This window comes from Podarcis cretensis, assembly GCF_951804945.1.
Source record: "Podarcis cretensis genome assembly, chromosome: 8".
Lineage (NCBI taxonomy): Eukaryota > Metazoa > Chordata > Lepidosauria > Squamata > Lacertidae > Podarcis > Podarcis cretensis.
Window position 1 is genome coordinate 10733958 of NC_137177.1, and position 11905 is coordinate 10745862.

An 11905-nucleotide genomic window follows, 5' to 3' on the forward strand; every position below is an offset into this window, starting at 1 on the left:
CATCATCTGCAGCACCAAAGCCTTTGCATTCCTCTCTGCCCCCACCCATTAGCAGGCACTGGACGGAGGGAGGGGAGGAAGGAAGGAGGGGAGCTAGCAGGAGGAGGAGGGGGAGGCATTGAAGGAACCCAGGCATCCTGGTCCTGCTGGCGAGAGCATCCCGCTGAAGACAAGCCCTGGAGGAGGAGGCGGCAGCAAGAGCATCTGAGTTGAGCAGGGGAGGGGAGCTGTAGTAACAGAGAAGGAAAAGGGGCAGTGAAAGTGTTAGAAAGCCAAAGAAAGTCTTTTTTGGTTAACACCCGGGCCTAAATGGCAATGCAAGTGTGCCCTCTTGCTCCATCAACCACAAGAAAACCAAAGGAAATCAAGCAGAGGTTACGACAACTGAAAGGAAACTACAACTAATCCAGAATGCGGCCGCTAGACTGGTGAAAGGGAGTGGCTGCTGAGACCATATAACACCGGTCCCAAAAGACCTACTTTGGCTCCCAGTACGTTTCTGAGCACACTTCAAAGTGTTGGTGCTGACCTTTAAAGCCCTAAATGGCCTTGGCCCAGTATACCTGAAGGAGAGTCTCCACCTCCATCGTTCTGCCCGGACACTGAGGTCCAGCTCCGAGGGCCTTATGGCAGTTCCCTCACTGCGAGAAGCCAAGTTACAGGGAACCAGGCAGAGGGCCTTCCCGGTAGTTGTGTCCACCCTGTGGAATGCCCTCCCATCAGATGTCAAAGAAATGAACAACTATCCGACTTTTAAAAGACATCTGAAGGCAGCCCTGTTTAGGGAAGCTTTCAGTGTTTGGTGTTTTATGGTGTTTTTAATATTCTGTGGGGAGCCACCCAGAATGGCTGGGGAAACCCAGCCAGATGGGCGGGGTATAAATAAATTGTTGTTGTTGTTGTTGTTGTTAAGTGTTCAGGAGTTTGACCAACAATGCATGAAATATGGGCTCACTCCTGCTGCAAAAAATAATACGCCAATGCCTTAGGGCGTGGTGCGGGGTTAAACGCCAGATCTATTAAGCCTAAATAAAAACTAAAAATGTGAAAGTAGGGCCCAAAGTCATGGTTGGAAATCTAAGATGGGTCTCAGGTCTGGACTGGTTTGGATATCACTGTTTCGAACCTCTTCTGTAATGAACCCTAAAGTTGCCAACTCCTTGTGCACACTCTTCATCTCAGATCACATCTTTGCTCCCAATGCAGAGAGGTGGGTCCTGCCGAGTTACATATTTGGGTGAGAAGTTCCAGGAGTGGCTTGCCTGATAAGGGCATAGGAGGAAGTGAACGAAAGACCTTGGTTTGGATGATTTCCAACCCTAGGGGGGGAAACCCAGTGCTGAAAATTCAGCAGCCAAGTTCCTGTTTCTCTGATTTGCTCAGAGCCAGCAGTGGTGCTGGAACCAGGTGCTAGGAAAGGAGTAGAGAAAGACCCCAGAACACTAGCTGTGAAGGGACAGAGAGCCAAACCGGTCCTTCAGGAAGTGCACTCACAAAATGGACAGGCCACACAGAACCCATGGTTGGAAGGTCTCCTGGAAGATGCTGCTCTTAGCAGGTGAGAGGTCAGCATCCTGCAATGGGGAGGACTTACTTGGGGGGAGTTGAGGATGCTGGAGGAATTTGGTCTTTTAGCACAGATCTGCGTCTCTCCCACTAATGCAGCTATCGAAACCTAACTCTGCACCCAATTTCATCCTTCTCCAAATGTTGTGGTGCAGTTCTCAAGAATTCGAATTAGAGGAAGGTGTTGTTTTGAGTGAAAATACCTTTTTAAACATGTGTTTATATGTTTTTAAACATGTGTTTATATGGAAGAGGGCACAAAAACTCCTTTTGGAATGAAAGAAGCTTACATGCAGCTGAGCTGGGGGTAGGATCGTGACCTCAGAGACTTCTCAAGAAGGAGCTCTTAGGGTAGCACCAGCGGTATTAGAAACCAAGATATGAAAGCTAGGAGCTAAATGGCATTTTAAGCCTAGGTTATGGGCGCAACAACAGAATGTCTAGGCACGCTTTTTTTAATAACAAAAATATAAAGCTGAATATTCTTAAGAGGGTATCTTCTCCAGTCTTCGGAGAGTAGCTGGAAGTGGGGACACAGAAAAGGACCCTCCTTTCCTTCCCCTCTGCAGTTTTAATCTGAAATCTTTGGCGCAGTACTGCCCCCAGAGCTCAGAAACTATTCACGCTGATGAAATTCCCTGTCTCAAAGTGTACCTGGAACAATGGGAGTTTTGAATGCTGAACACCAGGGGACCAGGTTGTGGTCCTTTCTGAGCCAGAGATGGAGAGGCAAAACTCTTGGAAGAGGAACCTGGGTACCCAATGAGATGCGGGCCTTCTGAGTAGAAAGGACTCATCCTGAGTCCCTGAAGGGGGTGAGCACAGACAGGGGCGCAGACCTCCTTCACTGGGCCCCTTTACGCTACTGTTTACTTACCTAGAAGCATGGGGGGGTCTTGGAAGGGGAAGTGCCAGAACGTTTTTTCATGCCCCAGAAGGTGGCTGAGGCCGAGCTGCCAGGAAAGGAACTGACTCGCTTGCCCAATAAAGTAAGGGCTGCACTTATTGTCTGCAGAATTCTTGAGCGCAGGGAAGGTCCAGGACATGTTTCTGGTGTGTACAAAATGCCAACCAAATAATAATAAAATAACAATAATTTATTATTTGTACCCTGCCCATCTGGCTGGGTTTCCCCAGCCACTCTGGGCGGCTTCCAACAAAATATTAAAATACAAAAATCTATCAAACATTAAAAGCTTCCCTAAACAGGGCTGCCTTGGGGGGAAAGTCTGGTAGTTGTTTTTGTCTTTGACATCCGGTGGTAGGGCGTTCCACAGGGCGGGTGCCACTACCGAGAAGGCCCTCTGCCCTTGCCACCATGCCTGTGCTGCCGCCAACTCCACCGTTGCAACAAGGTAGTGGCAGCAGCCAGGGTGCCACATCAGCAGCCGGGAGCGCTAGGGTGAAATGGCAGCAGGTGGCATGGTGGCATGGGCAAAGCCACAGCAGGGCTAGCAGTGGCACAATGGCGGGGCTGGACCTGCCGCCTGAGGTGCATTATTTCGCCAGCCTTGCTGGGATCGTTGAAATGGACTGGGGTATTTTGAGTGCATTTGTAATGCTTGGTTCCTAATGAGTGTTAATGCATATATAATCAGCTATGACTTCAAAATGATGTGAATATCATACAACACATCTCCTCAACACATTTTAAAAGGGCACTGGACGTCAATCAACCAAAGTCCTGGTTAAAGATGAATATTTTTGCCTGGCGCCTAAAGGTGTATAATGAAGGCGCCAGCCAAACCTCCCTGGGGAGAGCATTGCACAAACGTGGAGCCACTGCGGAAAAGGCCCTGATGTTGCCACCCTCTCACAAAGGAGGAACACGAAGAGGGGCCTTAGAAGATGATCTCAGGGTTCGGGTCGGTTAATATGTAGAGAGGTGGTCCATATGCAGGTCTTTTTCCTTCTTCTCCACCCGACAGATTTCATCCTGAGTTCTTGCTTCCTGATGACTCAAGCCCAGCACAGTCTTGGAAGGCCCTTCACGACTGAAGGAAATTCTCCAGAATCACAGACTGCCATCTTCACAACAGAAGGTACTGACCTAAAGCAACTTACTATCTGCTCTGGGACCAAGGGACAATTGATGAGAGAAATTGGATTTTTATCTCTTATCAGGTGCCATATATACACAGCTCTTGCTATCCAAACACAATGCGTTCTCAGGAAATCCTTTTGTTAGGTGACTGTTCGCAAGTCAATGATTTCCACTGATTCCTATGGGAAAATTTCTATTGCGTTCCCAACCATGAAATTCTTACCCCCAAATGAAATTCCCCCCAGGGAAAACCTGGGGAAACCCTCTGAAACCTTGCAAGGGGCAAATGAAGGGCGAAATGCTCTCTAGTTTGACCGATCTCTTCCACTTCCACCCTCCCACCATGGTTTCTGGCGAAATGCCTGCCATTGACGAGGGACAAACCCCCAAGAAGTTGTTTAAGGATGCATGCAGGTCCAGTTGTTTGGATATCAGAATCTGCAGTGTATATAGCCAGGCTGGGTACTAATGCCTTTGGATAAGTGAATTTTCACATAGTGAACGTTTGGACAGTGGGACCTCTGTGCTGTGGACTTGAAAATTATCTGCCTTCATTGGGTGGGAAACTGGGGTCTCAGATTTAAGGCTAAGTGACTCTGGAACATATACACCATAAATGCAAGAATTTCTGGGCTGTTATGAAAATGATATATCGATGGTATCTAACACCGTGCAAATTGGCAAAAATGTATAAATCTAAATCAAATAATTGTTGAAAATGTAAATAGAAAGAAGGTTCTTTTTGTCATATGTGGTGGTTTTGTAGGAAGGTTAAAGCTTACTGGGAAATGATATGTAATGGATTGAAAAGGATGTTTAAAATAATGTTTGTAAAAAATAAAAATAAAAAACCCAGAAGCTTTTCTTTTGGGAATTAAACGGACAGAACTACCTGAACTGTATAGAAACTTATTCATGCATACTACTACAGCAGCAAGAATGTTACTTGCCCCAAAATGGAAAGAAGTAGAAGTCCCAGCAAAGGAAGAATGGATACAAAAACTTATGGAATATGCAGAAATGGCAAAACTTACCGGAAGAATAAGAAATCAAGATAACAAACTTTTTATAAAAGAATGGAAATAGTTTGTGGAATATTTACAGAGAAATTTGAAACAGATAAGAACACTGGCAGGATTATTGTAATAACCTGCAGTTTCATAAGAGTATATATTTAAAGTAGATGAATAAATGAACAAATTAAGTTAATTTGGATATGCAAAAGATGTTAAAAATAAATTTAAGGAACCAGAAAAAGAGGGGGGAGTGAGTCAAGTTTTGAAGTGTTAAAATGACTGTAAATTTATGGAAATGTATAATCTTGAAAAATCATAAAAAATAATAATTTCTGGGATGTGAAACGGAATATAAACATAACCATCTCAGGTATGTTCCCCCCCTAGTTTCCCATCTTTTAGGGGGACACCCTCAGTGTGTTCCTTTTATTCACCCAGAGCTGAGTTCTCTTTTCAGTCTCTACATTTTTAGGGAAAGTTGCTTTGTGACAGTATATGTCTCAGGTAAAATTACATGTATATTGGAAGACATTCACTCTTAAAACATTGTTGAATTTTCACAAGGAGGTGTATTTTCTTTTCTATAACTTTCAAATGAATGTGGAGAACTGAACCCAACCCAAGATTGGAAAAAATGAGAAACAGAAATGGATGTATTTGCTTATCCCTAGTCTGGAGGGGGCCCAAGTCCTCTTCCTTTTCCTTGAAGTTAGTGGGCCTTTTCTCTGTCCATCCCCACTGTCAGGAATGAGCCAGCTCCTAGTGGAACTTCACAGCTAGCTGCAGAAAAGAGGGTTAGATCTGACGCAGGCTGAACTGTGGCGAGTGCCCAGTGCAACTCCCTTGGACATTGAAATGCCGGTTGCCAAGGGAACAACTGAGAGTGGGCTGGAACACAGCCAAAGCTCTGAGGAAGTTCAAACAGATGCAAGCAGACACAGAGATAGTCTGTCAGAATGGGAAGAGGCTGGAGCTAATCCAATAAGTCCGAAGAGTTGGCGAAAGGGAGGGCTGCTAGACAGGAAGCAAAACAAGAGACTAAAGGTGCGAAAGTTCAATATCTTCTGTAGGAACCGGAAGGAGTCTTCAGAAGGGTCATCTTGAGTAATAATGTCAGTGGCTTCGTTAGAGCTGTCCAGAGTTATCTGTTAGTTTTTTACAATAAATCCTCCTTATTAATTACCTACGCTTACTCCTTTTTAATTACCTACGCTTACGCCGGAACCTGGACTCCTGGCACCCACCCTGCAGCTGCCACCCATTTCATCTTCTCAATGCATTCACAAACTGCGACCAGGACCATAATATCAACGACAGAGGAACTATCAGTTCTACACAAAGAAAATAACTTCACTGATACAGAAACAGGTGGGAACTCAGAGCAATAGTTTGACCTCCAAGTACTGAGGGGAGGGGAACTCTTACATTTCCAGTTCTGAACAGCAAGCAGAGGTGCTAACCTTGCTCCTTTCAGATCAAGGGATGGATTTCACCTAGCAACTGAAGTTCCTAAAAATATTCTCTGCAGGCCCAGACAACCCTTCAAAAAGTGTGGTGGCCACCATCGTCATCATTGTGGTTCTGCTGGTACTGGTCGGAGCTGGGTTTCTGCTTTACTTCTTTCTCTGTGAGTAACACACTGGAACCTGGGAGCACAAGACTCCCAACCATGAGAAAGAAATGATGGTTCGTGTCCAGAGCAGGAAGGAGATGGGGAACCTGGAGTCTCCCCCTTATTAAGGAAGGAGATATGTTTGTAGGCTTAAAATCCATCCCTTTCCTTAGACCCTTTGAAGACCCTGTAAAAAGTGCTCCTAGGAACCTAGGAGATCATACTAGTGGTCCATCTAGCTCAGGACGGTCAACACTGACAGGCAGCAGATTGCAAGCAGGGGTCATGAATCACAGAATCATAGATCAGTAGAGTTGAAAGGGACCCTGAGGATCATCCAGTCCAAACCCCTGCAATGCAGGATTATTATTATTATTATTATTATTATTATTATTATTATTACCCCACCCATCTGGCTGAGTTTCCCCAGCTACTCTGGGTGCCTCCCAACATAATATTATTATTAGTAATAATAAAGCGGTAGAGCATCAAACATTAAAAAGTTTCCTAAACAGGGCTGCCTTCAGATGTCTTCTAAAAGTCAGATAGTTGTTTATTTCCTTGACATCTGATGGGAGGGCGTTCCACAGGGCGGGCGCCACTTCCGAAAAGGCCCCCCGTCTGGTTCCCTGTAGCTTCACTTCCTGCAATGAGGGAACTGCCAGAAGGCCCTCAAAGTTGGACCTCAGTGTCCGGGCTGAACGATGGGGGTGGACATGCTCCTTCAGGTATATGCAGCTGTCCCATGCGGGGATCAAACTTGCATTATCAGCACCATGCTGTAACCAACTGAGCTATCCCATCTCTCCCAGCCCAACCTGGAGATGCTGCTGGGGTTGGCACCTGGGACCTTCTGCATACAGGGCAGGTGTTCTACCACCAAGCTGCCTTATAAGAAGTCTTCCTTTTGTTCCATCTTGATCAGTATTGTCTACACTGAATGGTCCAGAGATTTGGAGAGGGGGTGCTCCCAGCCTCACCTAGAGGTGCCCCCGGGGACGGAACTAGGGGTGTTGTGCTTGCAAAGCAGATCCTCTCCCACTGAGGAATGACGACCCTTCCCCCTTGCCCTTCATGCCCTGTAGAGACCACATTTGACTAGGATGACACTGCTGATGCCAATGTAGGGTTTGGATGTTAACATTTGACTCTGAACCTCCTCCCTTTCTCAGGCGTCCGTCGTAAGAGCCACGGGACACCCACCCAGGTCATCTCCGTAACACCGTTATATGAGAACATCTCCCCTGCTCAAAAGGTGAGGCCTCAAGTGGGCGACACAAAGGCTTTGGGGAATCAGCTTCCTCCCCTGTGGCAGTAAATAAGATCAAACGAAAGGAACATCTTACCAGTTAGATTCTTTAATAATCACAGCGAGAGAGAAAAGAATATGTCTACCTAGAAATGGCGGTGCTCCCAATTAAGGGTCACCCCCCCCCCATTAATCTGCATCACTCCTATGTCTTGTAATCTGAGGTTGTACCCTCTGCACTCTCTGTTCTGCCACTGTCTGAGCTCTCTGTGTCTTTGGGGAAGACGGGTGAATGCTATCCAGAGATTGTGAATGTTAACCCTCTCTCTTCCAGTGTTTATTCTGCTAGCTGTTCCCCATCCAGTATCTCCCAGCTTCTGCCATCTGAACTATGTCCCTCCACAAACCGCAGTTCCAAATCTATACTGTCCTCCTGCTCCTGGGAACATTCAGGATCAGGAGGAGGGGGAGACTTCCCCAGTGCAGCCCTCCTCAGCATGGTCCCTGACAACTATTCAACATTGGCTTTCAGATTTTGAGGTGCTGTCGAGAGCATAACAGTCCTTGTCCAGGGGTATTTACCAACTTTAAACAGGAAGATATGTATTTATTAAAATGCATAATGTTGCTGTTGTTTAGTCATTTAGTCGTGTCCGACTCTTCGTGACCCCATGGACCAGAGCACGCCAGGCACTCCTGTCTTCCACTGCCTCCCGCAGTTTGGTCAAACTCATGCTGGTAGCTTTGAGAACACTGTCCAACCATCTCGTCCTCTGTCGTCCCCTTCTCCTTGTGCCCTCCATCTTTCCCAACATCAGGGTCTTTTCCAGGGAGTCTTCTCTCAGCCTTCTCTCAGGGAGTCTTCTCGCATAATAACAAATGTATAACATGACAATCCCCACCCCATAGTGATTTATCAGGTGCTACATTAACACAAAGCTTAGGCTGAGAGACAGTAGCTCAGGAGTGCCCAAACTTTTTTTAGGATTGAAGTTGTTGAACTTTTTTTAGGATTTAACCCCAGGACATATACTGCCACGGGGGCTGAATTAAATCGACCGGTGGGCCGGATTAGGTCCCTGAAATAGACTTTGGACATGGCTGCAGTATCTGGTCACCCAGTAAGCTTCATGGCTGAGCGGGGATTTGAACCAATAAATGCCCTTCAACCATTTTTCATTCATTCCAGGTCGTGCCCAACAGTTCCTCTGAAGCTGACCAGCATTATGAGGTAAGCATTAGCAGGATCTCTTCATGATTTACCCTTCAGAAAAGACCCGGAAGAAGCCCATATTAGGCAATAATTTTGGAGGTGGTGCTGGGTACACTCCAGGGAGCCTAGATGCAAAGGTGTGATGGGCTCTTGTGTCTCTGAGAGCTGGTCAGAGGACGGGATTTCTTACCTTTCCCTCCTCCCAGGCACAAACATCAATCATGTCACCTGATGCACTGCCTCCATTTCTTCTCTAGAGTCTGCAGCATGGAGATCAGAATGTCTACAACGAGTTGATGGTCAGACAAAACCCATCGGAAGTCCCCTCTGTTGGGTCATCTCCTTGACCCTCGTTGCTCATCCCTTGTCAGAGGAGATGTGCTCATTTCAGCGCATCTGAAGTGGGGATATCATATCTCCATCAAACTGGACCCGCCTTCCTTCGAGGCCCGTCCTTCCGCAAACCCTAGCCCTCGCTTCGAATGAGCAGCCACAACAAATCAGCATCGGAAGAAGAGTCTGCTTCCTCGTGACCCTGCTCCTGTCTTAAGATGGAGAGGCTTTCCCAAACATCTGTGCTTGCAAAGGGATTGTGGGTGGTGAATGTTGAGTTTTTTGGTGGGAATTTTTGTAATTTGGCTGAGATGGATAAATACTGGTCATACAGGGTGAGTCTTTTAAAAGAGGCCCCGTGGAACATGTGTACTCTATATCCATGGGGCCTCTTTTAAAGGACTCACCCTGTATAATAAAAAGGAGAATTCACTGGATGCCTAGATCCAGGTTTGGGGCAAGTCGTCTTTGGTGAGAGAGCTCCAGCAGAGATTTAAAATCACTAAACACACAGCGAAGTAAAGCATGGAAATATAGGCTGCTGGACCTTTAAAATATCCCCTTCTTGGTTGGTTCCAAAGCTCCCCACTGCCCTCAGCATAGAAAGAGACCACAAATTTGGTAAGTTAAAAATGGTTTACTTGCAAACTCTTCGTGACCCAGCCTCTTCTCCCCTCCTGCTTTTTCAGCAGCAGGAGCGGGCACATGTGGGAATGTTCAGGGATGTGGGAGAGGATATATTGTTTGATTATAGCCTTTCCAACTTGTGTTAACAAGTTCACAATTTAGCAGAGTAACATTCCCCTTTTTAAACTTGCAGTGGATGCATTTGCTCAGGCTCGCTACACCTCTATAATAACTGTTCTGGTATTTCCCTCTTATTCCCTCATAAAAGATAAGACACGACACAGTCTTCTATGAAAGTATAAAAAGAGTTTACTCACATTCTGTTCACGATTGGATCCCAGAAGGCAGACTTAGCTTAGAAAAGTAACATACACCTGGAAACTATCTCATAAGGAGACAGCCCCTTTGTCCTTTCTTGGCTGGAAGCCAAGAGAGCATCTTTGGCTAAGCAGATGTTGCTTCTTCGATGCATGTAGTCAAAGAGAGAGAGATGGCTGCCCTGCCCTGTGCTTTTGTCATTACCTGCACAGATGAGGCCATGCCCACCTCTAGTCACATGCAGAGGAAGTCTGTCCCAGCCCAGAAGGAAAGAGGAAGTTTACCTGCTGGCTGGACAAACATTCCTCCCCATGTGTAAACATGTTCACTCTAGGAATGTTGTACTTGACTGCTCTTGTGTTTCACATCCCACAGCACAAAGATGACCTTAGATCCCCTGGTCCCCCAAAGCACCTTGGGGTTTTCCAGGGGATTTTGCAATCTCACATAACCTCCCTTCCCTCCGCTTGAGTCTCCCCCATGAATGGGAGAGCTGCCATCATGGCCCCAGACACGAATTAGAAACAGCAGCCATGTAGTTTAAAGACTAACAAGCACTAAACAACCGAAAGCCTTCCTGTGAGATATTTTAGGTCAAGATCTGCCGAAAGAGAAGAGGACATTATTTATGTATGCTACTACGGCGGTGAGAATTCTGATTGCACAAAACTGGAAGACTGGAGAAATTCCGACAAAAGAACAATGGCAAGAGAAATTGATGAATTATGCAGAACTGGCAAAACCGATGGACAGACTACGAGAAAAGGAGTTTTGAAAAAGAGTGGGAACCTTTTATAATATGTTTGCAGAATCAAAGAAAGAACATCGACTTGATGGCAGGATTTAAATAAACACTCACATCTTTATTAACAGAGAACACTTAAAATAATGAAGAAATGATATAGTGGATTTTAAGAAACAGCAGTATGTAATAAGGGGGTAACAAACCAGAAATGGAAGCTGAGGGAAGCCCAGGAGGGAAGGGGGGAAGAGGTGTGATAAATATGTTATTGATATGAGATGTATGTATTGACAGAAAAGAAAGTGAATAAAAAAAAATATTTTAAAATAAAATAAAGACTAACAAGCAAACCCTATTCCCAGCTCAGTCAAGACTTGAAGTGGGTGCTTATAGCTGGTTTGCTATAGTCTCTGCTTCTGAAGGAATATTGGTTGACTTGAACCATTTGTTCTCCATTTGATGTGTTCTATGCTGGGTTTAAATTGTGTTAGCTGCTGTGTTTTGTGCAGATTTCCGCTGGGGTTGTTGTTTTGACTGAGCTCCTCTGTTTCGGTTTCCGGATTTTTATTATAAATTGTGTTTTGTGTTTTATTGTAATAAGTAAAGCACCTGGAGAACATGGCTGGGTGGCTGGTATACAAATGTAAATAATAATAGTAAATGATTAGTATTAATAATAGACGATGATGAATATTTGCTCAATAAACAGGTTGTCTGGAAGCAACCGCTGTATGCTGAGTTGATTGTGTGTAGCACCCACCCGTCTGTATGGTTATGTAATGTTTGACTCAACGCTGCAAGACTGATAGCTCTGATATGGAGGGAAGTTCTCTGAGGGAAGCCCCGTTGAAGTGAATTGTGCAAGCATATTGTTCATTTAGAGAAGATTCCCACAGGATTCTGCCCCATATTACTTAATTGTGTGTGTGAGGGAGAGAAATTGACATTTGCAGTTTCCTCAGGCGCCTGAAAGACTTGAGTCATGACTCCATCTATTGCTTCCTTCTTCAGTTGTCAAAACAATCTTTCTGTGTTTCTAGAATTGCCTCTCCACACTTTGAGTCATCTGGGCTGTTTCGGGCTGTCACTATTTTGGGGAGACAATTTGCAGGCCGTACTGCTCTGCACATAACTTGATGCATTTCCACCAAGACAGAGACTTTATTTGGGTGCTGAGCTTTTACA

General features: G+C 45.5%; 1 protein-coding gene across 4 annotated transcripts in view; it reads left to right on the forward strand.

Moving 5' to 3' along the window:
* The window catches only part of LOC307221270 (cell adhesion molecule CEACAM7-like), an 80834-nt gene extending 69390 nt beyond the window's left edge, over nt 1-11444 (forward strand). Inside the window, exons 2-8 of one of the 4 annotated variants that reach the window (XM_079985693.1) lie at nt 1531-1565; nt 3495-3608; nt 5878-5994; nt 6155-6253; nt 7411-7493; nt 8677-8718; nt 8958-11444. In XM_079985693.1, coding sequence (XP_079841819.1) covers nt 3521-3608; nt 5878-5994; nt 6155-6253; nt 7411-7493; nt 8677-8718; nt 8958-9047 — 519 coding nt within the window. In that variant the 5' untranslated portion in view covers nt 1531-1565; nt 3495-3520 and the 3' untranslated portion in view covers nt 9048-11444. Of the gene's footprint in view, nt 1-1392; nt 1566-3494; nt 3609-5877; nt 5995-6154; nt 6254-7410; nt 7494-8676; nt 8719-8957 lie in introns of those variants that run through there. The other 3 variants (XM_079985691.1, XM_079985690.1, XM_079985692.1) reach the window with 3 other exon arrangements.
* Nucleotides 11445-11905: the final 461 nt, after the last annotated feature.